This window comes from Emys orbicularis, chromosome 3 (assembly GCF_028017835.1).
Source record: "Emys orbicularis isolate rEmyOrb1 chromosome 3, rEmyOrb1.hap1, whole genome shotgun sequence".
Classification (NCBI taxonomy): Eukaryota; Metazoa; Chordata; order Testudines; family Emydidae; genus Emys; species Emys orbicularis.
The window spans coordinates 151,979,591-152,007,291 of NC_088685.1; the positions used below are offsets into that span (position 1 = coordinate 151,979,591).

At 53.0% G+C, this 27,701-nt stretch overlaps 1 protein-coding gene across 1 annotated transcript; it reads right to left on the reverse strand.

Moving 5' to 3' along the window:
- Positions 1 to 846: 846 nt before the first annotated feature.
- AARS2 (alanyl-tRNA synthetase 2, mitochondrial) lies at positions 847 to 27,216 on the reverse strand. The gene is made up of 22 exons (XM_065401042.1): positions 26,992 to 27,216; positions 25,609 to 25,797; positions 24,175 to 24,320; positions 21,787 to 21,981; positions 21,189 to 21,333; positions 20,453 to 20,598; positions 19,847 to 19,955; positions 18,690 to 18,728; positions 17,651 to 17,762; positions 16,327 to 16,454; positions 14,344 to 14,494; positions 10,743 to 10,912; positions 9,100 to 9,213; positions 8,453 to 8,593; positions 7,432 to 7,569; positions 6,874 to 6,983; positions 6,512 to 6,620; positions 3,974 to 4,096; positions 3,487 to 3,597; positions 2,449 to 2,532; positions 2,027 to 2,137; positions 847 to 1,499 (listed from the first exon to the last, which is right to left on the reverse strand). The coding sequence occupies exons 1-22, from the start codon at positions 27,214 to 27,216 to the stop codon at positions 1,335 to 1,337; spliced, it is 2,961 nt and encodes a 986-aa protein (XP_065257114.1). The 3' UTR covers positions 847 to 1,334.
- Positions 27,217 to 27,701: the final 485 nt, after the last annotated feature.

Below are 27,701 nucleotides of genomic sequence, written 5' to 3' on the forward strand. Positions count from 1 at the left end.
GGCAGGGGCTCTAGGCACTGCTGTAATACACATAATAATGAGGTTTAAATTACCCAGGTCATGTGAGTTTGTGGAGTTGTATATGCCATTAGTGCTCATTAAAAGGATTGGTTGACTTTTAAGTCCAGTGCAGCCTGGGCCTTACTATCTCCTGCTACAGGGAGTTCCACAGGTTGTTTCTATGTTGGTACAGCCATGACATCAGCACCAGTGCAACAGTGTTTGCTGCCCAGGATGTTCTGGGAAACATGTTCCTGACTCTCTATAGACATCCCCCAATGGCTGAGTTTGCTCTTGGTATGTGAATAAGGGCCAGGATTGAATGTAACAAACCAGAGGAGCAGGACACCAGCCCTGAGAAGGGAAGCATTAGGAGAGTGGTGGAGGGGGGAGGAGGAGGTTTAATGGGATGCACACAAAGCAAACAGGCTGAATAGCCAGAACACATTCCTAACACTGATATTTCTGGGGCTGCAGGATGAGCTCCCCTGGGGAAGGGCTGCAAACCCCACCACCTGGAACTGGACACAGCCCTAGACACTGCAGAAGCTACCCCGCACTGGCTGGGCAGACTGAGACAGTGAGCTAGAGGACTTTCCCAGTCCAGTTTCTGCGCTGCTTGGCTCCCCACTCTGTAAGATGGGGACGATGCTATTACGCTACCGGCCCTGGTGGAGTGTGTCCTTGACCTGCACTTTGAAGGTGAACAGCACTGCTAGGAGAAGAGTTAAAGCAGCTGCTGAGGGTAGGGTTTGCAGGGACAGAACTCCCATGAGGCCTTGCTGCACTGGACCAGAAAGGAAACTGCAGTTAATCAGAAAAAAGTGTCAGCAGCTCAGCCAATCTCAGTTCTTTATTAGCTTCAGGATACCATTGCACAGTTCCCCTTTTCCCCCACTGAGCTTCCTTGTGGGTGTGGCTCACATGGCGGTAAATCTCTCCCAGCCATGGCACAGCATCACCCCTCTAGCAGCCACAGCCTCCCTGCAAGCCGGAGAAAAACTGGCTCCTTCTGTGACAATCCCCATGAATCCAGGCTAGACAGCCAGAAGCAGAGTCAGCTGCTTCCTCCAGTCAGTCCTATGGGGCAGGATGGTCGGCCCGACTCCGCCCCCATTCCTATGTTGACCCCTGGTGGCAGGAAGCCAGATATCCCTGATCCACAGTGCTTGGCAGCAGCGTTCAGCAATGGGAGCTGCTAAGCCACCCAAGACACAGAGCTGGTCGGAGGCTGAAATGTGGTGCAGCAAAGGGACGGCTCTGTGGCAACATCCCTGAGACGGGCAGCTCTGCTGGCTCCAGCTGACCCCACAAAACAAGGAATCATCCTTACTTCAGAGTCTACTCCGGGCAAACTCCAGTGCAGCAGTCAGGGCCCTCTGAAGGTCCTTGGTGTTCCCAGTACCCTTGGCTACAATGCCAGAGCCCCCTGCATTACCTCCCATGTGAGTACAGACAGCCAGGGCCCAGTCCGCAGCGGAAAACATGGGCAGGGCATTCTGGGGAGAGACATGAGGAGAGAGGTTAGCCTGACTGCGGGCCAGGAGGCACCCCGGCCTGGATGGGGAAAGAAGGGTCCAAGAGGGCACGTAGGGCCCTTTCTCAGCACACAGGTAGCCTGGGGTCCTTGCTCCCTGAGCCGGTAGGGACTGGCGGTATTGTGGAAGTGGAGCCCAACAGCCCAGCGGTTAGTGGTCTGTCCTGCCCCATGGCAGAGGTGGGCCTCTTTCCCGACTCCTCCCTCTCCAGGCCAGCAGAGGCCGGAAGCACCAGGGCCACACCAGGCTCAGCCTGAGCCCCTTGTGTCTCATCATTGACTCCTCCAGATGACTAAGCAGCAGCACTGACAGGCTGCCAGGGGCAACCCCATATAGTCCTTGCTGGACGGTGCATGCTGCAGCCCAGGTCCGGTCTCCCAAACGGGGCAGAGGCGGTTACTGGCCACACTCTGGGCTACGAGCTCCCCCCACAACAGAACACAGACGGGGCATTAACCCTTTGCAGGCAGAGATTCCCAGCTGCGTACCTTGGACACCTGACAGGCACAGAGCACCTCGCCGGACACCTGCGGGCTGAGCAGCAACACCGAAGCCCCAGGAGACTTGTCACAAAGCTGGTTCACCACCTTCATCAGGATCTAGGAGAGGCATGGAGGGACAGTGTCAGGAAGGGAGGGGAAGACTCCTGAGCAGATGACTAAGCTGATGAAATACTAGAGCAGGAGGTTACTGCATGGCCAGTGTGCTGCTCGGCAGAGCAGCTCAGCTTACTCTGCTCTCTGGCAGTTCTGCCACCTCACCCCCAAACTGCTACAACCACTGCGCCAGCTCCCCTGCGCCTCAGTTCACCTGCCCCAGCCCCGAGCCAGCTCCAGAACCCAACCCTACTGACTTCCCTTGCGCTAGGGGGCAAGGCAACTGCACGGAAAGATCACTCTCAAACACTCACTGAGAGCGAGTCGGCCGGGATGGTATCGATGATGACTGGCTGCTTGGTATGCTTCTCCAGCAGGCCTTGCGCCTTCTCTGCAGCCTGGAGGAGGAGAAACACAGCACTGTGGGAGATCACCCATGACGTGGGAGGATGGAGGGGACATCCAGCCCTGTCACAGGGAAGGGAATGCTGTCATGGGGTGGGGAGCCGTTGAATGCCATGGCAGGGGCCAGACTAAGCCCTGCAGACTGAAATCCCCTATTTACCCACTGAACAGGCTATGCAAGCCACTCCCTACCCACACACCTCAGCCGTGCCCTGCCCCCCCCCCAACCCCCCAAGGGAGAGGGAAGTTCAGTCTGACATCCCAGGTATGTTTTGCAGCAACCGAGTGGTTAGCACTAGCGTTCTGAAAAGACTCCAGTTCCCAGAACTAGTTGCAGAGATTCAATGACTAGCCACCATTCCTGGAGTGTCAAATACAATCAGATTAACGAACAAAACACAGACTGCTGCTGGATGCCGAATGAGCTAGAGCAATAAGCAAGGGGCTGGATGGGAGGAAGTCCCAGAGTCTAGTCCCTGCTCTGCCACTGATGCTCTGTAGCCTGGGGAAGGTCATTTTGTAGTTCTGTGTCTCAGTGTCGCCACCTGTAACTCTGGGGATAATGTCTACCTGCCTCTCAGTGGGGCGGGGGTTGTGAGAAAGCACTCACATGTTGTTTCCCCATCTTCGCAGTGCAGGGAGGTTGCCCCTGGTGAAAGGTTAGTTTCAGCACTTAAACCAAATTGGACGACTTGCTGTGTAGGTTAGGTGAATCAGCAACCAAAAGTGCAACATGGAACTTCTCCTACACAGCTGGAAATGGCCTCCCTTTCCCCCGCATTCCCAGGGACCTGATTTCTTGGAGAGGTCACTCTGATGAACAGAACAGCTGTGGTTCTCGTGTAAGTAAAGATCAAGCTGAGAGAATCTGCCCATTCAGTGGAGAACAATCTGGTGGCCTTCAGCAGGCTGCAAAGCTGCCAGAGATCTTGCTGCTGCATCCTTACCTGACTGATTTCTAGTTTTCTAATCGCTGTGTTTGCTGTTCTCTGCAGGGCTTTGAGAATGGCCTGCAGTTCCCTTCTCTGCCACTGAGGCATTGCAGTGCTGGTCACCTCCTGGAAAACAAGCAGCTGCTTAAAAACACACACACACACACACACACACACACACACACACACCCCAAGGGTGTGCCAAGGAGGAAAGTGATTTAATGATCTGGGCATCATCTCCAAAGCTAGACCAGCTTTCCCCCTGCTGCCACCTCCTCCCACGTTCCACGTGACCACAGGGTTTCCTGCCATACACACACTCGGAAGTGGACCGAGACCTCTCCAACTCCTTTCATGTCAGCCACCAAACAGATCATCCGGTGGCAGCAGCTTTCTGCTGCTGCTGACCTGGGTGAGAGTGGAACCTAGTGGTGGAGAGAGACATGACCTGGCATTTCAAACTCCTGGTGGGATGCTTCTGCATAAGGAACACAGCACTCACTTCAGTCAGGTAGCCCACCTCCTTGGAGAGGCTCTGCACCTCAGGAAGGGAAGAGCTTCCCTGTTTCACCCGCGCAGAGAGCGAGTCCACTTCTTTAGCCAAGGACTGGCCTACTTCCCGGGCCTAGGAGAGCAAGAGAAACAGCCCTTCAGGAGAGAGACACTCAGCAGGGACGGGAAGGAGCAGGGTCGAGAATGGGTGAAATCACAGGCGTTAACCCTTCAAACTTCCAAGAGGAAGACAGCTAGAAAGTGGGTGCTGTACAGGTTTGTGCTTTGTCACCAAGTGGCTCTTGTTTGGGATTTTATTAGTGACAAACAGGTGTCTGAAATATCGAGGGTCTGGAAGACAATCCTTGCCATAGATTTATAGCTGTTGATAAACAGGCCAGTTGTAGGGGACCGAGCCACCCACAGGACAGGCCCTTCAACAAACACTTCACAGCGTGTTTAAATGTGTGACAGCGACATCAGGGGCTCTGGCTGGAGAAGCTCTGAGCCCCATCATTTGGGCTGTTTTTCACTAACAGATGCACTGTGGGGGTTGGAGACCTGTTAACTCTTCTAGCGCATCCCCCCGGGAGCCAGTATAGGATTGTGTGGTGCATTTTCTACCTGCATTACCTAGTCTAGTGTTAACATCCCAAGTGGTGGGGCTCACAGATCTCTACTGGCAGGATTTCTTTTTTCCTGATGACATCCTTTACTCTCCCAGCTTGGAGTATCCTCTCCCTGTGGTGCCTCCATCTAACACCCAGGAGGAAGGAAACAGAATCCTACAGGGATCTGTGCCCATCCTGAGCTGAGGAGGAAGCCATGGAATTTGTCCCTGGAGAGCAGTGGGTGTAAGGCAGGAGTGGGCCAGATCCGGCCCGTCAGGGCTTTGGATCCGGCCCGCGGGATTGCCAGCCCCATGGTGCTGCAGAGCTAAGGCAGGCTCCCTGCCTGCCCTGGCCCCGCGCCGCTCCCGGAAGCAGCCGGCACCACGTCCCTACGGCCCCGGGGGAGGGGGGGCAGAGGGCTCTGCACACTGCCCTCGCCTACAGACACCGTCCCCCGCAACTCCCATTGGCCAGGAACGGGGAACCGTGGCCAATGGGAGCTTCGGGGGAGGTACCCACAGGTGAAGACAGCACCTGGAGCCCTCTGCCTCCCCTCCCCCACGGACGTGGTGCTGGCCGCTTCCAGGAGCGGCACGGGGCCAGGGCAGGCAGGGAGCCTGCCTTCACCCCGCTGCGTGCTGCTGCCACCCCGGGCCGCTCAAGGTAAGAGCCCGCACCCCAAACCCCTCCTGCACCCCGCATCCCAACCCCCTGCCCTGAGCCCCCTGCCTCATCCCTCCTGCACCCCAACCCCCTGCTCTGAGCCCCCTCCCGCACTCCCGCTGCACCCCTGCCCTGAGCTCCTTCCTGCACACCGCACCCCCTCCCACACCCCGCACTCCCTCCTGCACCCCAACCCCAGCCCTACATTCATGGCCCTGCATGCAATTTCCTCACCCAGATGTGTCACTCGGGCCAAAAAGTTTGCCCACCCCTGGTGTAAGGGGAGAGCTGGCACAGAGCAGGGACAGTGTTCTGCCCAGCCTGGCTACGTTCCCTTGGCTTTGTGCCGCTCTTTGGCATCCGCAGGCTGATTAACATGCACAGCCCTGATTGCAAGCCGCTCACCTCGGCACCAAACACAACAGCAACCTGTGGGTGAATGTGAAGCACTGACATGCGGCTTTGGGTCAGCGCTCCTAGCAAGCAGGGCAAACACGCCTTGCAGCATTCACTCCTCCACGGCAGGAGGCGGCTTGTCAGGAATGCATAGGGGAGAATCAAACAGCAACAGATCTGCTGGGGTGGGTAAAGGGTTGCAGTTCCACCAAAGAGAAACGTCATTTCCTGATGGCTGCACTCTCCTTGTATTGCTGCATGAGAGGAGACGGCAAGGGATGCCGAATCCCTAACTTCCAGGTGCTCAAGCACATCGGGGCTTCCCACGCACAGAGTAACTAGGTCAATTGCTCTGCACACGGACTCGCCAGCCAGGATCACTGCTGAGCAGGAGTCAAAGATCAAAGCCAAGAAGTAAAAATTGCTAGAATGAGACCAGAGCCCCATAAGCACAAGAGGTCAGCAGCTAAAAGCTGCTGTGATATGAAATGAAACTAGGGCAGAGAGGATCAAACCATTAGACTGCTATCTGAGACCTGGGTTTAAATCCCACCTGTGAAGAGAGGTTCAAGGGTTCCTGCTATTCATTGCTGAATTATCGTCGCGGAAGTGGTATTGCAGATCAGGAGTGAGGGGCCTGGGCAGAGCCATGTGTGGGGAAACCAGGACTGGCAAGAAAGGGGGCTACAGATCACCGGTGAAGTACAATGGCAGAGCTGTCTGCACATTGGGGGTGGGAGGGAGAAGACGGGGAGATAAGAGGTTGCCGCAGGCCAGGCCCGAGGGGCATCAGCAGAGCTGGGGAGTGGGAGGAGCATACAGCAGTCCCCAGTTTCAGTGCCATCAAACCAGGGAAATCTCAGCCTCCCTTGTCTCACCTGCTTGGCTTGCTCCCCGGTCAACGCGATGATGCGACTGATCCCTTTAACCAGCTGACGCTCGGAGGTGATGGTCAGATCCTGCACAGCTCCTGTCTGCAGTAAGTGCCTGTGAGGTGGACAGAGGAGAAATATCAGCGTGTGTCCATTATCTAGATTCAGTCTCAGCTTTCCAACAGGGAGCCAGGTTTTGCTTTCAGCTTCCTGTGTCTTGATCAACATGCTCTCCCCCTATAGTCTTGGTACAGACTGTTTAGAGACTCTCAGTCAAGCCCTGCCTCTGGATCTGGATGGGAAGACAAGCCAGGAGTATGCGCCCTGCCCCCACAAAGCTCTCTCTGACCCTAGAGAAGAGCACTTACGTTCCACAGCACAGCTCCACAGAAGTCTGCATCGCAGCCTGGGAGTTGGGCATCAGTGCACTTTCCACGGGGACCCCCACGGATACCACCCTCACCGGATCTGGATACACCTGAGAGGAGAAAGATCAGCTGCAAACAAACAAGAGGATTCATGCGGTGTCACAGAACCAGTCAGTGCCTCAGGTCACAGCCACTGCACCCCCCAGCAGATCCAGCGGCAGACAGCAGCACTGCTCCTCCCACAGGCTGACACATAGCGGGTTTGCTGTTCAGAAACAACAATTGAGAGAGCAGATTAGTGGGACCACACTGCAGCTCCATGCCCACCTCCGTGTAGCAGGCAGCCTCCACATCACCAGACCTGAGGCTGCCTGGGCACCCCCAGGAACATACCTTCATTCACCCTTCTCTAGCGCACACTTCCCTTTCCATGCTCTAGATGGAGATTCCCTGGTTAGGGGAGTCCATCATTGTACAGCTCTCATGACCCTCATAACCCTTGTTGGGAGCTACCCTCTGCTGAGGCCTGTGAGCTTATTACATGCCCTCCTACTGTACCTCATCCATGGTCCGGAGTCCCTGAATGCCACTTGCCAGTGCCAGGGGGACTTCTGCCATGTAGACAATTTCATTCTGGTCAACCACTCCCTGGATCACACCTTCTACTTCCTGCAGCTGCTGCGAGGTCACTGGGGCCTGGGAGAGGAGATTATCCACCATCAGGAAACGTCCCCTGAGGGGCACAGTATCAGGTGTCACAAAGGAGGAAGTGGTGTGTTAGAGCAGGAAGGCTCAGTGCCAGGACTCCTGGGTTCTATTCCCAGCTCCGTGTCAGATCTTGAATAAAATGCTTCCTCTCTGTGCCTGGTTTTCCCAATGTGTAAAGGGGGTCGTGATCATCACGACCCTTCCCTCCCCGCTGCCCCATTCCGTGAAACAGGCCAGAATCAATCCAACAATGTTAGTAAAGTCCTTCAAGTGAGACACTACCCACATACTAAGAATGAACTCACTAAGTTTCCTTATCTGCCCCCGACAGCCTGTGTAACCCATTTGTACACCTTCCCCTTGCCCCAGGAAGGACGCCCTCAGAGCACTAAGGCATTGACACCATGTGTCTGCTAAAGCATGCCCCAGCACATACTATAATCAAGTCAGCAAGCCCAAGTCTGTGAGATCCCATCACTATCACCCCAGGACCCCCCTGCCAATCCTCTGTACCGCCAAACCCACCCGCCCCTTCCCCCCACAGAGGTCACACTGGGCCCTAGTCAGAGCAGGGCTCAGGTTACTTCAGGGGATTGGTTTGAGCGCATTGTCTCCTCTAGCCAGCCAAAGCCTGGCTTGACTCATATGGAACAATCCCATCACAAGAGAAGGTGAAGCACAGCTAAAGCCCAGCCCCTGCTCCACCTAGGAGACACTCAGCAATGGCTGAAAGAGACGAGGGACTCGAGTGTTTAGTTCTCCTGGCGACAGGCAGGAGAGAGGAATCGAGAGGGCGATTTATACAGACAAGGGATGTTCCCCTGACCCTCAGGGACCCTTCCAGAGTGGGGCGCTTGGGGATCCCCATCACCTGGGTACTGAAGTCGAATCGCAGCTGCTCAGCAGTCACGTGGGACCCTCGCTGTTCTGTCTGGTCTCCTAGGACACGGCGGAGCGCAAAGCTCAGCAGATGGGTGGCGGTGTGGTTCACCATGCAGGCCAGCCGCTGAGCCTGAAACCGCAGACACGCCGCAGGTCAAGCAGGAGGATCTCACAATTCTACTAGTGAGAGGGGAGGAGAGCGTGTGGGTGTATCCTAAGTGTGACAGAGTCCATGTGGGGACCCTGCACCATATAGGGGCTAGGGGAGGACGGGGGAAGAGAATCATTAGTGTGCGCACAAATGGGGTATTCCAAACGCACTAGGTGGACTCCTCACGATCTGACTCCACTTGACTCCTCCCATCTGTCTGATCAGCACTGTATAGACACCAGTGGTAGGCTAGATTCTGCTAGACAGGGTCCCATCCCCCTTTAGGGGATGGCAGACAGGACCCATAGGGAGCACCCCTCCACACACCATTACATGAGGAGAAATGTCCTAACCCAAAACATCAGGAGAATGGGAGACAGACAAAAGCCCCGTCGAGCGGCAGCTCTTTGCGCTCAGTTGCTAAGTGCCACACACTGCCCTCCAGCAGCAAGGCCAAGAAAGGGTTAAGAGCAGTGAGTCCTTACCTCATCCACAAAGAGTTGCACTCGATCCCCAGCCTGCAGGGTCTCGGGGGCTGTGACTTCATGGATCACGTAGCCACCGGAGAGCTGAACCGACTCCACCGGGAAGAGGACGTCCTCCAAACAGAGAGAGAGAGGAGTGGTTAGCACAGACGCTCAATCCCTGGCAGTACAGGGATTTTAGGGGAGTTCAATGGCTCGTGAAAGGTGGCTGCCTGACTTCCCTGGAGACTGGAATCCCCCATCTATCCCCAGAACAGGTACAGGATGGGAACAGGCAGGGCAAGCATCCTGCAAACACCATCCCATCCTCGCCACCAGCATGCTTCAGCCCTGCCCAGGAGTTCCATCTCTGTGGCCCTGTGGTTCCACGTGTCGCTGCTGAGACAATGCCAGCAAGCGGGGAGACAATGCCAGCTGTGAGCCTGATGTTCTGAGACATGGCCATTTGTCCCTTAGGAACTGGACTGAAGCCACTAGCTCACTTCACACACAGGGACAGCTTTCAGATCACTGGGCTGGATAAAGGGTAGGACAGACAGTAATTCATGTTACTCAATAGCATCCCCTTTGGCTTATGAAGGAGTAGCACTGATGAGTTCTGCAGAGCAGAGATCCCCAAAATGTGGGGCATGTCCCGGAACGTTTGGAGTGGGGGTGCGGCGGGGCCCAGGTCAGCCCCTACTTCGCTCCCAGTTCTACTCCGGCCCTGCCCCCAGCCGTGGCCCAGGCTCCCGGCTGTGGCTCCATTCCTGGCCCCGCCCCCTTACCCCTGTCCGCATGTGGCCCCCGGGGGCCGGACAAGGCTAAGGGAGGGGGAGGGGTGACCCTAAAAAGTTTGGGGACCACTGCTGTAGAGGAATCCCAGCTAGTTTTCCTGGGATAGACGGGCAGCATCAATGACATGGGGGTGATTCTCAAGACTGAGGGGGCAGGGAAAGGAGTTATGCCACTGCATGGCTGAATCTAAGGTGCTGTATCCAGCCCAACTCCATAGGACTACAGTAGATTCTGCTTTTGCATTAGAATTCCACAAAGAGGCTTCAGTTTCCTTCCTTTTGAGCCTCTTTATAAGGCTGAAGCAACATGCTTTGGAGGTGGTGGCGGTGGACAATTCTCCCCAGTGCCTTTGGGCGGGAGAGAAGGGAAAGGGGAAAGAGTGAGCCTCAGGCTGGGCACCACTAACAGGTCTCTAGGGCTGGCCATGCAGAAATTGCTCAGTCCAAGGACCTTTTGATGACTGATCAACTTCTCCATGTTCCTGGCCCAGCTGAGGAAGAAGGCAGCCTGTTGGAGGGAAAGCGATGTGAAGGAGGAAGGGTCTCCTGCCACCCCCAGCACTTTGTGCTACAAACAGGGGCTAAAGAGAGAGGAATGGAATGACAAGGGCTAGAGAGATAGCCAGATGAGCTTGTCAGCTCCCTGAAATGATCTCTGCTCTGAGTCACTGGGCTTCTCCCAGACCCCAAGCACTGACCAGAGCTAGTGCCCAGCTCAGCAAGCAGCTGGGAGAAGAGGAAGAGCCTGAAGATGACAAGCCTGAGGACTCCAGCCAGCAGCCTAGTACAGCGGAGAGGGATCACAGCTTCAGGAAGGTCATGCCTGGCCTGGTAGTAATTTCAGTCTCAGGCAGCAGACAGACTCACCTGTTGTCCCAGGCGCACCAGGTAGCCCCGATCATGTGCCTGCCCTCCCTGTTCTGCATAGAAGCTGGTCCTGTCCAGGAGGACTCCGCAGCGCTGGCCTGCCCCAACCTCCTTCTGAAGAGACTGATCTTTGTATAGCATCAAGACGGTGGCCTGGCACGGGCTAAACGCTGCAAAGGGTAAGAACAAGTCAGCAACATGCATCAATCTCCCACTTCTCTGCCTTCCCTTGGAAGCATAGGGGGTTTTGACTGGCCCACCCAGTCACCCCGGAGCCCTTCCGCCCCACACAGAGTGCAGAGTCTGTGCAAGGGGAGGAAGCCTCAGTTAATCTCAGAACCCTGGCAGCATTCAGGGTATTTTAAAACCAGGCACTTCACTCTCTGGGAAGAGAGCTGGAGCCGAGACACTGACAAAAAGGAAGGAAACGTTCATGATTATTTTGTAACAAAACCTAGCACTTCACAGCTTTCACTCTGCTGCCTCCTGAGACCACATGGGATTTCACAGCCACAGAGGGGACAGAGCTCGGCACCTCCTGCTCCAAAAGCCCAGGAGTAAAGGAGGCTCCCCCAAATCTGTTAACAGGCAATGGGTCCCCAGGGGGCCAGCCCCAACCATGACTTGATTAAGTGCCAGCTTGGTCACCATTCTGCTCTAATTAATGTAGCTGCTTCACTACTGAATGCAAACTCCAGGCACAAAACGCAAGAAATTCACCGCAAGCCCTCCTGCAGCTGCAAGACGTGTATATTTTTCCTGTGTATTATGCAGATGGTGTTACTACACCTAGTAGGCCATTAACATCATACGTAATGTGGGAACCCTCACTGAATTTCCTCGCCTGTCCATCTGCAATCTCAACTGCATTGACAACTCCTCCCCATCCCTCAATCTAGTGTCGTGCATTGGGCGGTTCTCATTTAAGTGGTACAGGCCTGTTCGGCTATGGGATCGCACTGTGCACGCCTCCCCCAAATTACAAGTCTAGGATGCTCCCTGGACGCTGAGCGTCTATAGCCCACAAGAGGGCGCGGTTTGAAGTGACTGTGCAAAACAATCGCATGTAGCTGGCCTGGGGCAGAGGGACAAGGTTAAACCTGACTGGATAAACTGCACCTTGCACCAGCTGAGATAGAACACTCAGTCACCAATGCTAGGTTAGCAAAGGGGATGAACTACTTAGTCTCCAACGATAGACCCTGGGTTACGTGGCGTGCCTGCTAAGCAGCAGCAACAAATTCCATCATCCCTAACCCACACTCATGTGAGACTCTGGCAGCGTCAATCCACTGAGTGGAAGCACTAACGCTAGGCTTCAAAACCATTTCCAAGAGGTGTGCACACTTGATTCATCTTCATCCTTCCTGAAGTACCAGAAAAAAAACCTATGCTCAGAAAAATTACATTGCTTCAGGTAATGACAGTGAGTGAGTGAGAAGTGAGCACCACAGGCGAGATGTTTGCAGAAGCACAAAGAGCTGCCGCAGTGGGGCAAGCTGACTTGCAGGGATGAAGAACGAGGCCCTAATGTTCCTCAGCAGCTGAGAAGTGGACAAAGGGTCAGGGGTGGTTATTAAGGAAGGGAAAGTTTCTGGAGGGGAGTCTCTAACGTCTTCACAGTATAGGCCCCATATTAACAGGGGGAATATCTCAGGTGCAACCTCTCCCACTCATGGCTGTATGGAACACCTACTCTATGTGGCACCTAGGGCACAGAAAAGCAACAGGAAGAGAGCAATGGGAAGGTTTCTAGCTTATCAGTGAGGTAGCAGCTGGAAATAAGGAGCCAGCACCATGTGATCGACTAGCACTCTAGGGGCCACCAGCACGCTGAGAACATCTGGGTCCACACTAGGAGAAAGCTCCAGTCTCCCAGCGGAAGTGGCTGAGAGATAGACAGGCAGCTCTTCACCCCAGGGAACCAGAGACATTAAGGTTCATCTCACTACCGAGGGGTAACTCAAGTGATCTACTTGAGAGTGACTTCTCTCGAGTTGGCCTAGCTTGAGTGAGAGCAGCCACATTGCAAAACACTGGAGCTACTGTGCACTCACCAGTGCTGCACTCATTGACTGCGTGAGGAATGCAGCACCACTTAGTGTCTGGCATTAAGACCTGGTCTACACTTCAAAATTAGATTGACCTAGGAGTTGCTCAGGGTTGGGAAAATTGTTGTGCCATAGTTAGACTGACCTAACCCTGGGTGTAGACGCAGCTAGGTTGGTGGAAGAATTCTTCTGTTGACTTAACTGCCATCTCTCAAAGAGGTGGATTAACTACATCAATGGAAAAACCGCTCCTGTTGACGTAGGAAGTGTCTACGCTATGGTGCTACAGCCGTAGTTTTGCGCCGCTAGAGGTTGTAGTGTAGACATACCCTAAGACTGCTGGTTCTTGATGCTATGGTAAGCTGAACTGCTCCATGAATTCTTTCCCAGTGTGGGAGAACTTGTTGGTCTTTTCTGGGCACACGGGGGAATTTGGGAAGGCACTGGAGGACCAGCGACACCCAAGTGGAGCTAGCTTGCGTCCACACCATGTGGTGGTTGTGTTAGTGGCTGATGATTTGTGCTCGTTGGCGCTTTAGTCTATACCCCCTCATGGGCAGCCAACTCAAGTGAAAAGCACCACCACAACTCCAGTTAGGGGCGTGTGTAGGGATAGGACTCAAGTGAGGGACACCTGAGGGACTCGAGTTAATTCTGACAACGCCCTCTGACAAACCACGTGAACTGGCAAAGGACACTTATTCACAGCAGACATGGGCTCAGCAAACGGGCCAGGTCGGGATGGGGTGCACTCCTAACACCGCCAGGCTCAGTCTCACGATGATGTGTCTCATTAACCAAGCCCCAAACTGGGACAGGGCTGCAGCTCAGATTCCTGCCCAGGGATTCTCAGCAGGAGCCTGAGAACTAATGTCCAGCTGATGACCAGCAACAGCTGAGCTTCACATTCCTTCAATAGGGCCAAGGCATCCAAAACTGTATTAAACTATATGTAAAGTAGCAGGGGCATCTAGTGGCCAGCTGCTGTAATGGCAGGTACCGAGGTTCTTAGGGTGAACCAAGTCCTCGGTGTCTATTCCTCCTACTCTGCCACAAATGTAAAAAACTAGAGATTTAAGGAAAGAACCTACCCACCTGAACCCTTAACAGCATGGACCTCCCCAGCTAAAGTATGTTTACCATGCCTAGCACCCACCATCCCAGTCCCCACTCCTGCAGACAGGCTGACCGCCAGCACGCTGAACCCCCATCTCCAACGGACACCACACCTAATACAATTCATCTACACCGCTGGGTAACAGCGGTTAACTCCCAGCTCAGTAACCACCACAGAACCTTATTGAGAGCATGTGTTCAGTGGACACGCATATGACCTGCTTCGTGCTATTGGCAACAGGCTGAGGAGGGAGATAATACGTGAGTTTACATTCTGTACAGGGCACTCTCCAATATGCCTGAGATCATAATTCCCCTTGTAGGCGTGGAGGTTAGCTGGTTAGATCCATCCCTAAGAGCTTCCCAGGCGATGAATCGGACACTGCCCTCCCTCCACCCCATGCAGGCTCTTTGGGCCATGCCTCAGCTCGTACCATATCTCCCGTCCTGCCCGAGCGTGTAGGTGTATTTCGGCGAGTCGTCAGTAGCCGGCACACCGTCCCTCTGCAGCTGAGCCAGCGAATGCACATCCAATCGCACGCTGGAGCCCTCCAGTTGTTCTGCCTGCTGGGTCCGAGCTTTCCGCTATACAAGTGTGAAGACAAAGCTTGATTTGGGGGCACCCTAGGAGCGCCTGCTCTATAAGGTTAGTGGCTGTGGCCTTTGACTTTGTGGCAGTAGATCATCCCTGTAACACACACAGTCAAATCTGTGCTGCCCCAGGAAGTAATTAATCCCAGGCTGCTACTACACCTGGGGCCCCCACCAGGCACTTAGCACTGCCCTGCACCATCCCCCAGGGGAGTCACAAGCACCAGCTAAGGTACGCTTTCCCTGCACAGCGTAGTGCTGCATACACACCCCTGAGGCTGAAGGCCTTGATTTATCCACAGCATGGGGGGTGGCAATACAAACCGCACCCCAATCTCTACATGCTGCCCCATCAGTGGGCCACTTTCCTGTCCTGGATGAACTCCACCTCTGTTAACCCTTCACCACCCATTCAATGCTTGCCCTCTCTGCTGAGCTCAGTGCCGCTGTGATGATGGCTTTTGCAATGTGTCCACTAGAAACTGGCCTGAAAAGGTCACCAGCCAAATAGTTGTCAGGGGGTTTACAGTCACTGCTGACCCAAGCTGGATTCATAAGAACGGCCATACTGTCCCACACCAATCGTCCATCTAGCCCAGTATCTTGTCTTCTGACAGAGGCCATTGCCACATGCTTCAAAAGGAATGAATAGAACAGGACAATCAAATGATCCATCCCACATTGTCCAGCCCCAGAATCTGGCAGTCAGAGGCCTAAGGACACCCAGAGCATGGGGTTGTGTGCCTGACCATCTTGGCTAAGAGCCATTGATGGACCTATCCTGCATGGACTTATCCAATTCTCTTTTGAATCCAGTTACAGTTTTTGAATCCAAAACACACCCTGGCAACGAGTTCCATATGTTGACTGTGGTTTGTGTGAAGAAGCACTTCCTTTTGCTTGTTTTAAAACTGCTGCCTATTAATTTCATTGGATGACCCCTGCTTCTTGTGTTATGTGAAGGGGTAAACAACACTTCCTTATTCACTTTCTCCACACCAGTCATGATTTTATAGACCTCTATAATGTCTGTCCTTAGTCATCGCTTTTCTAAGATGAATTGTCCCAGTCTTTTTAATCTCTCCTCATATGGAAGCTGTTCCATCTCCTTAATCATTTTTGGTTGTCCTTCTCTCTACCTTTCCTATTTCTAATGTATCTTTTTTGAGATGGGGCGACCAGAACTGCGCACAGTATTCAAGATGTGGGCTTACCATGGATTTATATAGAGGCAATATGATATTTTTTGTCTTATTATCTATCCCTTTCCTAATGATTCCCAACATTCTGTTCGCTTTTTTGACTGCTGCTGCACATTGAGTGGATGTTTTCAGAGAACTATCCACAATGACTCCAAGATCTCTTTCTTGAGTGCTAACAGCTAATTTAGACCCCATCATTTTGTATGTATAGTTGGGATTATGTTTTCCAATGTGTATTACTTAGCACTTATCAAAATTACATTTCGTCGCCATTTTTTGCCCAGAGATCCCTTTGTAACTCTTCGCAGTCTGCTTTGGACTTAACTATCTTGAGTAATTTCATATCATCTGCAAGCTTTGCCACCTCACTGTTTACCCCCTTTTTCCAGATCATTTATGAGTATGTTTAACAGCATTGGTCCCAGTGAAGATCCCTGGGGGACACTGCTGCAAACCCCTGAGCTAGAGGAGATTTTGATTGTTTTCCATGATTCTGATGGAATATAGGAGTGATGGAGAGCACCTGCAGTGGATTTAAGTACACATGGGAACCCTGACCAGAAAGAATAGGGCATTAGTCACAGTGATGGAGGCTTGCATGGGAGGCAGGGTTTTGTATCCTACCTTAGCATCTTCCTGGGCTAGCTGGTCCAAAGCTGCCCAGTCCAATTGGATCCCCTTTTCTTCAATCATCAAGCCAATCAAATCTAGGGGGAACCCCAAGTTTCCATAGAGAGACCAGGCCACCTCCGCTGCAGAGAGACAAGAATGAGAACACAAACTCTAGGTGGCCAAGGAGAGAACACACAGCAGGGTCATGGAGGGAATCTCTTGCTTTTTCTGGGGGTAGGGTGTGGGGGGTGTCTTCACATCCCTAATGAGATCCTCAGGATCCCCCCCCCCCAATCTGTGCAGCCAACAAGGACTGACTGCCCATTGCATCCCATCAGCATTACTCTAAAATCACAGGGATTCCAACCCTCAGCTCCCTTGAGACTGTGAGCACAGATGTTTCCATACAGGTTTGAAAGCATTTGCTCCCATAAGCAGGACAACATGGTGCATCTTGCCGCTGTCTCATTAGGTACATTCAAGAGCTCAACAGAGCACGTGCACATAGGAAGGCCTCAGCAGTGGCAGGGTGTTCCAAATACAGGTAGAGTGAGCCGTATCAGCACGCAGCCCTGCAAGCTCCTGAGTCATACAAGAAAGGGTGTCAGCTGGAACTCCCCCATTGCCTTACGCTACCAAGTACTGAATCACACAGATTAGTGAGCAGGTGGGGAGAAATTGGTTCAAATCTGCTCACGCAGGAAAGGGTTAAGCCACACTCTCCCTATCACACCCAAACATGCTCCTCCATGCGGGTACTGCGCTAGCTGTTCTACCTTTGCATTTGTTCGGAGCCGGTCACTGCAGCACCTACGAACCAAAGGGGCCCCTTTAGCAGTGACAAGTGCCTGTTTGCTCTGGTAAGCAAAGCACTGAGGTAGTCATCTCAGACGTGTTTGGGAGATGGGGAGTGCCAGTGATGGAGCAGCAGCACCTGCTTCGCAGTACCGGCTCAGAGCATGGGGCTGGTGCTGTATTGCCCCATGGCAAGGCAGCAGGTAGGCAAGCATCCATCGTAGCTCTGATTTGGAAGTTGGGAGGAATTCTGATTCTTTGTCTGGGGCAGAAGGGAAGGAGGGGTCATTCAGTGTGAACCTTTAGCCTAATACTGCCTAACGTTCAGCACAAAGACAGGACACCAGGCCACCAGCTGTGGGGAGGGTGCCTGCTTCCAAGGCTCTCTCCCGCTTAGCCCAAAGGGCCCAACACAGTCCAGCCCTCGCCTGAGACACCCCGGCAACAAGGGCCCAAGCCACCCTTAACCACAGGCAGATGCCAGCTGCTGCTCCTCCCCAGGCTGCACTCCCCTTCCCAGTGGAATCAGGGAGGGACTCACCTGGGAAGAGCTTGGAGGGAGCCATCTGCTGCAGAGTCCTGTCAATGATACGCCGCCCCCGCAGGAGGGAGGAGAGAAATGCAGCCTCATTGTCATTGATGACATTCATAATCTGCAGGAAGAAGAGGAGCAGATTCAGCCTCCTTCCCTGTGGGTGAGCTCCACCACTGCTTGGCTCAGCCCAGCCACCAGAACCCAGCCCTCCACATGGCTGGGAACAGGAAGAGTGGGTGCCAAAGGAGGCCGCTGCATTTGCTATCACTGTGCATCTCCTATACCTCAGCTCTGGGCTCATGACTTGCAACAAGGAAATAGTTATCTGGGGCAGCTGCCTGTTGAGAGAGACCAGACATCAGGCTAACCAGGCACTCCAGGCAGGTCATCCACATTTGCAACCCAATGAAAATTCTGCATGAGGTGCCCAGGGCTAGAACAGCAGTGCACGCTGCTGGTCAGGATTGAGGGGCATCAGCAGAGCTGGGCAGGGAGGAAGCTTGTACAACAGCTGCCCTTATGATTCCCAAGCATCTAGTTCCCTCTTTAGCTACATAAATATTGACGTTACCACAGGAGGGGCAAAGGGTTTCTATGCTGGGAGGGGAACCAGGCTCATGGGCACATGACCCAACTAAGGCCTGGGCTTTACCTTAGTTCTGTAGTCACAGGGGCTGCCCTGCTTCATTGGGCACCAACCAGCCAATCGTGGCACAGGGGAGATCCCTTCAAGATCCACGGTCAGCGCCCACAGGAGAGTCCACAACATGCCCCGGCTAGTTCCCAACTCTGCATGCAGTATCTGTGTCCATTCTCTGTATATCTGCGCCGCATCACCTCCCTCTGAGAACGTGGCCATGCTGGGGGTAGGGCAAACTCATCCGCCCACATCCCAAAGAGGTGAATCCCCCGCCCCCACTCCACCTTGATAGCATGCTAGGGGCTGCTGTGCAGCACTTCCAAGAGGTCAGGGATAATTAAAGAGGCTGGTAATGATTCCCATGATGGGTTATTGCTTCTCTCCAGCAGATTCCATGCTGCTCACCTGGTCTGTATTCTTCCTCAGCTCCGGATAGGCATCTCCCTGCAGAGCAAATTTCATTGAGCATCAGGAATAGCTGTATGCAGTGTCAGTACAACAACCACTCCTCCCTACCTGGGGACACAGGCCAGTCTGAGCCCCAATATAGCCTTTGCACTGGCCCTCTCCCAGAGGGCCTCATCTCAGGGATGGGTCTGGGCTAGTCAGATGCCTCTGCATATGTACTGCACCTTCATCTGAGGCTCTCAAAGCACTCTGCAAGTATTAAAGAAGCGTCTCACCTCCCTGTAAGGTAAGTGCTAGCCCCCATTTTACAGATAGGGAAACTGAGGCATGGAGTGAGGCAGTGACTTGCTCACGTGAAGACATTGTCGACAGCAGAGCCAGGAATAGAACCACTTGTTCCACCTCCAAATCCCCTGGTCTAACCACTTCACACCTTGCATCCCAGACAGAACAAATCTTAATTAATTGATACTTTCTGGACTTCCTTGTGACTCTGGGTGGCAGGTCCCTGACTGGTACAAAGACAGTGTTTCTTTGGTGGAAGAGGAGAAAGACAGCACCAATGCACAGCCTCAAATACATTTTCCTAGAGTGGGATCACACTTTGATTAATAGCTACTGTTTCACAGCCACCTCTCCAGCCCTTTGATGTTGCATCGATTCCACCTCTCCTTCCCTTCGCTGTTGCATGACATCTCTGGGGCAACTCTAGCAAACGCTTACGTGCAAATGTAACATTAGGAAAATATTCAATGTATTTTTAGTGTCTTTTCATAGGATTTAGCAGGAAGAAACAAAAGGGAGGAGAGCCAGCACCATATGACCAGCCAGCTTTCCAGAGACCAGTTTGGGAACCACCACACTAGAGAAGTGTCTATGCTGGCAGCCCATCAATCTTCTTTCACACTCACGCATCATGCTTGTGCTGAACGTATTGTTTATCACAACGAGCCCTGAGCCTATAGAAAGAAGGCGGCAGAGTGTCATTGGGATAAACATCTCTCAGAGTCAGAGATCACCACTGGATATAATCTTCTGGCGCAAGCACTGGCAAGAGAAACTGCTCCAGTGCTCAGCTGAGAAATATCCGGCTGTATGAGACCCTGGCTGATAAGCAAATCTCCCTCCCCACAAGAAGAGCCCTTCATACTTACCAGAACTTCCACCACAGCAGGAACCAAGCTGGCCAGGAACCCGGGCGGAGCGTGGAGAACTTCAGAGCAAAATCGGACAGCCCTGCGTAGGATGCGGCGCAGCACCAGCCTGCAGACGGGGAGGATTCCTAAGACAGCCATATGAGTAGTCCCAACTAGCTCCCCCTCCCTGCCCAGCTCCCCCCCATGACTCACTCACAAGCCAGCTCCCTCCTCTCTACCCAGACCCTTACCCAAATCAGCTCACCCTTTCTGCCCAGATCCCTGCACACACAAGCCAACTCCCCACCCTGCCCAGGTCTCCCCACATGCACAAACCAGCTCTGCCTTCTCCACCCATATTCCCACACAGAAACCCAAACGCCAGCTCCCCTTGCCCTGCCCACGCCAGCTTCCACCACCTCACACTTATTCCATCTGATCCCTAAAGGGCCAACTCTGCATAACCATACCGGTTTCTCCATGCCCCTCCTGTCCTGTACCCCCTATATTCTCTCTCACCTCCATCTCACTCCACTCAACTCACCCATTCCCCCTCCAGCCACAGCATCCACCCTACTGCTGCTGGTACTCTCCTCTCCTCCCCCCATTATCATGCATCCTTACTCGGCCCCGGACATGCCAGGATACACGCCGTCGGCAATGCACACGGACAGGGTGCGCACGTGATCTGCCACCACGCGGTAGGCCATGTTCACAGACCCGACATCGGCCTCCCCCACCAGGCCCTGGTACCCAGGCCCCCCGCTGCCCTGTGGAGGGGTGGGGACAGAAAAGGAGATGTTTTAGTGGAGGCACCCAGCTCTGAATGGCACAGCTGCTCCAAAAGGCATTTGGCCATAAACTCTGCGTAATGTTGCTCTGGGTGGGTGTTCTCAGGGCTGACTCCCGGGAGGGTCCTCTCTCCTAATGCCAGGTATGTGTCTAATTCCCTTCCCACGCTCATGCCAGTCTGCCCTGCATGCCAAGTGCACCACATTAACACCTAGCTGGCACATGAGAGACCAGGGCTCATGTAGGTCAGAGTCATCGTGAAACCCAGGCTCTGGCCACTTGGGGCAATTAAAATCCCAGGCCACTTGTAACATGGGTTATCAACTCTGGTGTCCTGGTTAAATTCCGACCTGGGAATTCTCTCCCGTCTTCCTAAACTCCCACTGTTCTTCAAACTGGACACACGTCCTGTCCTAAGCTGTTGTGCAGCATTGCTGTGTATTGGTTGACAGCTGCAGCCCCCTCTGGGGTGGGACGTAGCATTTCAATGCTCAGCGAGTAACCTCTACACACCCAGAGTGGGAAGTGCTTTAGGCTCAGCTGTGACCCCCTGGCAGCTGATCATCACCTTGTGGATGGCATCCAGGATGGGGGTGAAGAGGTCTGTGTCGTAGTTGGAGCGCTTGCTCTGCAGAACTGTCACCAGCCTTTCTAGGCCCATCCCCGTGTCCACGTGGTGCTGGGGCAATGGACGCAGACTCCCATCAGCCTCTCTGGCAACACACCAGCCCACACCCAAAACACAAGCCAGAGAAGTAGAAGTTAGTCTGAGGCCAAGTGCTGATCCATCTTGGTGGGGTGGGGAGGGGACACAGACTGGGGAAGGAAGCAACAGGGCAGCGTGCAGGAAGGGGCACAGAGGTGACTCAACAGGTGCAGCTACACAGCAAAAAGGGAGCAACCCCAGGGACATGACAGACAGGAGCAGCAGCAGGGCAGGGGAGGTCTGTGAGACAAGGCAGAGATGGAAAAAGCAGCAGGGGAAGAGGGGACACCGGTCAGGACAGATGAGAGCAGTGGTGAGCTACAGAAAGGCTCTTCCTTGCCCTGTGTGCTGCCATCTGCTAGTGAGGAGCAGGGACTCCTCGAACGTAAACGTCATTAGTGAGGTACAAGTGTCATACTATGGAAATGAGCCTCTGGGGCAGCCCCCAGCAGCCCAGTACCTGCTGTATTGCATGAAGACCAGGTTCCAGATCTCCACCACATCAGGGCTGTCCTGGTTCACCAGTGCTGCCGCGTGCCTGCCGCCACCCACATGGTCGTAGTGGATCTCGGTGCAGGGGCCACAAGGGCCCGTCTCACCCATCTCCCAGAAGTTTTCCCTCAGTGGGAAAGGAAGCACGTGACTGTGAGGCACCCTAAAAATGAAAGCAGCAGAGTTGACGGGGCTGGGGTAGCAGATTGTTCCCTTCAGAGTGCATAAGCCACAGGCTACCATGGGTCAGGGAGAGGAGTCTGGGGGAATTCTCTCTCTGACTGTATTGCCACCTCACCTTCCAAACTCTATAGGGTTAACTTGCTTCTGCTCATAGGGAGCTGAATTAGCCTTTTCTCCTACATTAATGACATTCTATTCCAACAATGGCCACTGAGCAGGAACAAACTGAGTCACAGCACAGGGCACCCTGCTCACTGCTGAATTTGGCCAACAGACTCACTTTGGCACAAGCTGATGTGGGAGATGCTTCTTCTTCCACTGGGTCAATCAACCAGTTTCCTTCACTGGAGCAAACTCCAATAGAGTCAAGATCTGAAAGGTACTGAATAGGGCTAGAGAGAGAGAGGCATGGGGCCAAAGAACATGTTCTGCTGCCTTGTTGTACAAGCTACCCACACACACCAGCACTTCCCACCAACAAGCTTCTTCCCTGCCCTGGAGTAGGGTGGATTGATTTAAATCATCAATTTTTATCAGCAAGTAGAAAACCTTGATTTAAACTTAAATCATCGATTTTAATTTTGTTTTGCATTAGTACTTTTTAAATTATTTTCCTAAATAAAGGCTGATTCTCATTGTTGGTAACCTTGAAAACATGTTGATCTGCAACTTAATATAGCCTTTATGCTATATCCGGTGCTTCTTTTGGCTAACCTGGAGGATACATTATACTTATGCACATATATTTAACCAATTATATATCTTAATGTATGCATATTCAGATTCTTAATTTAAAAATGTCTTTATTATTGTAGAAAATGATGCCTATTGCATTTTTTTATATACAATATGAAAATTAATTTTTTACTTATGATTTGTGTCAAGCTCAATTTGGATGGAAATTCAAATTCAATTATTAATGCACAAAAACAGCATTTTAATTTTTTTTAATTAAAAAACAAATGTGCTGGATACTTTTTCCTTATGTATCAAAAAGTTTATCAACACGTGTTTTTCATTTAAAAACTAACTGATTTACTAAACAAAGGGAGTATTATCTGTAGTTAGTGAATTTAACTGATTGTTTCAGGTCACTATGTCCTTCAGGATTTTAGAACTAGTAGATCTCATCCTCTCATACCTAGTTTTTAAGTCATATATTGGAAGAGGAAAACAAGCTTTCCTGCTTTTTCAACTCCCAGCTGAAAGTTAAGAAATCAATGTATTAGTCATTGAACTGAGCACTTGAATAAACTGAAATGAAGAAAATATTCTCTCTGCACCTGCAGAAGAGGCTACTGCTGTCAAAAGTTACAGACTTCAGCCAATGGGGGGGGGGAGGTTGGGGCTGCAGCCGTGGGGAGCGGGGCAGGCTTCTGACCCTCGGGAGCACCAGGGCCCAGGCCTTTAGATCTGGGGGGAGCACTGGAGTTCGGGGCTTCAGCCCCATGGCTCCATTCCCGATTTTTGCCCCGTGGGGCGTGCTGGGGCTCGGGGCTTTAGCTACAGGGGGAGAGCTGGGGATGAGGCTGGCGCTCCCCTCATAGCTAAAGCTCTGAGCTCTGGCACCCCCCACGGGGCGCTGAAGTGGGGAAAGGAGCCCTGGTGCTCCCCACAGGGCTGAAGCCCCGAGCCCCACCCCTTGCCCAGAGCCCTGAGCCCCCCTTACCCTGCAGCACCAACCCGGGGGGACCCAGAGCAGCCCGTGGACATGGCACTAAAGTATTTGCTTTTGTGTGTGTGTCTCCATTGCAGCCTGATTACTTCCGGTTCCAGAAGGGGCCCTGTTGATCAGTAAGTCCAAAACTCTGGTGTTCGTATCTTTGAGGTTCTACTGTACCATCTACTGTGGTAGTGGAATTGTGTGGACATCTTTACTAAGGACAGGACTGAGACCACCGGTCTCATTTCACACAGGCCAGGCAGTAATCACTTTGACTAACCCAGAGCTGCATCTGAAGTGGCAATCTAGGGGTAAGACATTTCAGGGCTGTCGGGCCACTACTGAATTCATAACAATCCAACTGAACTGGACTCAAATAAGAAAGTCAAAGAACTGATGGATCCTTTTCACTTCCACACCTGTATCCTAACAGCTAAAGAGCAGGTGAGTGCACTTGCATCTCCCATCTCTGCCCATGACACTCCTGTCCCACTTCTCTCACGCACTTACCCTAGGCTGAGCCATATGTCCCTGCACTCCTCATCTGGGCTCAGACCCAGTGAGGCGTCTCCTCCGAAATAGGTGATGTAGAGATGGTCTTTTGGGATCTCATAGATCTGTGTTAGGAGCTCCCATGCCATGCCACATGCTTCCTCCTGAATGGAGTGAGGAAAAACAAAGGAGAGCACAGCTATTCAGGAGCACCCAGGTGAGAGACTCCAACTTGAGCATTAAGGGTAGAAGGAAAGGGAATCATACACTCAAGAAGCTAGTTTTGGCTGCACTCTCCCTTTGCCATTCTATAGTGTTTCACAGAGTGTTAAGGGGCTAGGCCACCAAGGTAGGCCTTCAGGTATCTAAGTAAGGCAAGTTATGACCTTCCTACTGGTGACCTGAGTATCCCAGGATGGCCTGTCCAATAGGCGGAGCACTGTGAGTGGTACCCTCTTGCAATGGGGACAGTCTTGATGAGTAAGTTAACCAGGGGGACATTAGGACTGTCACAGTGATATTTGAAGTGTGGATGTCTGTTCCCCAGGAATTAGGCTGCAACCTATACCCCAATTTGGGTCATAGACTCCATAGCCCGTTCCATGAACCATGCATTTCTTAGCCCAAATCATCTGAAGCTGGCACCATTTTCTTTGAGTAATTCCTAGAGCAGAGATTCTCAAACTTCATTGCACCATGATTCCCTTCTGACAACAAAAATTACTACACGATCCCAGGAGGGGGGGACTGAAGACCGAGCCCCGCAGCCCCGGGCGGGGGTGCAAAAGCTGAAGCCCAAGAGCTTCTGCCCTGGGCAGTGGGGCTTGGGCTTCAGACTTGCTGGTGCCCATGGCCAACACCAGCCTTGGCGACCCCATTCAAATGGGGTCGTGGCCCACTTTGGGGTCCCGATCCACAGTTTGAGAATCCCTGTCCTAGAGGTAAGCATCCAATTCAGGGTTCCCTTCGGAGATGCATTGTTTAAACCGGGGGTCAGCAAACCTTTTCCTAATATGGATCGTATTTTAAACCAGAGATTACTTCATGGAAACCTTCCCTCCCATTTGGTGTCACCCATCCCCATCCCCTGCCACCCCATTTGCCATCACATACCATTTTTATGACAACTACACAAATTGCCACTTTCATGGAAGAATTAGCTAAATATTTAACGTATTGGTAGCTTCTTTTAGTGTGATTTGGCAGCTGGAAAATCAGCCAGCCCCTCCAGACGAGCAAACTCTCCACAGAATGACAGCATGTACTCTGCTGACTATGGTTAGGAACCTCTGGTTTAAATCATGGAACTTGCAGCAAAAAAATCCCAAGCTCATCAGAGCAGCTGAAACAACATGTCTGGTACAATTATTTTTACAGTGCCACAGGGTGCACTTGACACTTTACAGCAAGACCTGATCCCTGCCCTAAGGAGCTCATGCTCTAGTGTCTCACTTTGAAGTAATCCCCGAAGGACCAGTTCCCCAGCATCTCAAAGAAGGTGTGGTGGTAAACATCTCGGCCCACATCATCCAAATCATTGTGCTTCCCGCCAGCGCGCACACATTTCTGGCTGTTCACCACACGCTGATACTGTGCCAGTTCACTTCGGGGATGTGCGGTGCCCAGGAAAATGGGCTTGAACTAAAAGGGAACACAAAGAAAATCACGCCATTTTCATACAGTTTCACAGATACGTATCTGTTTCCATGAAATATGTCAGAGAGGCTTGAGACACACTCTTTGGCTGTGTGGTTAGTGCACTGGCCTAGAAGGGAGGAGACTCAGGTTCAAGTCGCTGATTCAGAGAGCAGAGTTTTTCATCCCAAATCAAGACAGAGCGGGACTTGAACCTGAGTCTCCCACAGGCCTTTCCCCCTCCTCCCAAACACAATTTCATGTTTGTGGAAAACATTCCAAAGGTTTCATTTTCAGTCCAAGGTGGAAAACTTCAAAAGGCATTGTGAAGCAGAATTTTCAACTCTAATGGGAGACTAAGCACTGCATATTGCATCGGTCCTCATGGCAGACAAACATAAGGATGGGCTAGTGATCCAGGCACTGATCTGGGACCCAAGAGACCTGGATTCAATTCCCAGTTCAGACACAGACTTTGTGTGAGACCTTGAACAAATCACTTAATCAGTCAGGCACGGACAGCCCTCTCCTGCCTCACAGGGGTGTTCCCAGCAATGACAGTGAGGCACCTAGACGGTATGCTGCTAAGGGCCAGACAAATTGCTATTTTTTATTACAGAGAGATGCAATGGGGTGAACTACATGCACAATGGAACCATGGGTGCTGCCCAGAGGAGCGGCTGTAGCCCTTTGCCCCGATGCAGTATGCCACCCTCACAGCTAAGGATGGATCTGAAGAAGTGGGTTTTTTTTTACCCACGAAAGCTTATGCCCAAATAAATCTGTTAGTCTTTAAGATGCCAGCAGACTCCTCCTTGTTTTTGTGGGTATAGACCAACACGGCTACCCCTCTGATAGGTAAGGATGGGTAACTACACCAGTGCTTGAAAGATTTACCAGACACTGGCTGGCCCCAGCATTCATCAGCCAGGTGCTGGGGGGGGGGGGGGGGGGAGGACACCAGAGACTACAGCTCTGGGGTTACTGAGAGCTCCCCTAGCAGCGAAGATGCGGTTGCGAGATGACCGCGGCTCGGGCCAGTGTCAGGCAGCCCCGGGGGTCGGGCCGGAGAGGCTGCCAGGAGCTCGGGCACGGCCCAGCAGCTACAGCTGGGGGGCCCGGGGGGAGGTGGGGCTGCGTCAGCCCCTGGAGCCGCCTGTCTGCAGGCTCAGGCAGCGCCGCAGCGGGGCCCGCCCCCACCTGGTTCATGCCCGCGTTGACGAAGAGGAGCCCGGGGTCCCCGCGGGGCCGCACCGGGGCCGAGGGCACCAGTCGGTGTCCGTGCTGCTCCTGGAAAAAGCGGAGAAAGGCCTGGCGGATCTGCCCGGCCGGGGGGCAGGCGGCGGCGGAGCGAGCCCGGCGGGGGCCGCAGCGCCAACCCGGGGGGACCCGGAGCAGCCCCCGCACATGGCCTGCCGCGGCCATCTTAACTGTGGGCGGAACTCTTGAAACCCGGGCCCAGCTTCGCTTCGTCAGAGGGAAACCATTCAACGAGAGAGGCGGCAGCAAGAGAGACCGCCCTGCCGCAGGGGCTGATGGGATTGGGGAGCCGCAGTTAGTGTGCGGAACTCATCCTCCCAGCATGCTCTGCGCCTTTTACAGGCCTACATGAAGCGGCCTCCGAGCACGTGGCACCGATGCACCCGGCCGCTCCAGAGGGTGGGGAGCGAGCTCGGCTTGCACCAGCTGGTGGCCAAATAACAGTCTGGAGCACAGGCGGCTTTTCTGGGGAGGTTGGTGGCAGGGGTGGAGTGTTACATAAACCCTAGTTACTGGCCCATTTCCTTTTTGTCTTCAGTGACAGTTTCCCTTAGGTTTGCCAACTGTGTAAGCACACAGACCACAAGCGCTGCCCCCGCACAGAGTTCCTGGCCAATGAGAGCTGTGGAGTTGGTGCTGAGGGCCCAGGC

What these genes read in the sequence shown, in the direction of transcription:
- AARS2 (XM_065401042.1), bottom strand. Translation starts at nt 27,216, where the DNA reads ATGGCCGCGGCAGGCCATGTGCGGGGGCTGCTCCGGGTCCCCCCGGGT. An exon ending in GTCTTCATGCAATACAGCAG is followed by an intron (nt 21,334 to 21,786) that starts GTACTGGGCTGC and finishes GTGTGTTGCCAG; the next exon opens with AGAGGCTGATGGGAGTCTGC. An exon ending in CTGCTGTGGTGGAAGTTCTG is followed by an intron (nt 18,729 to 19,846) that starts GTAAGTATGAAG and finishes TTTGCTCTGCAG; the next exon opens with GGAGATGCCTATCCGGAGCT.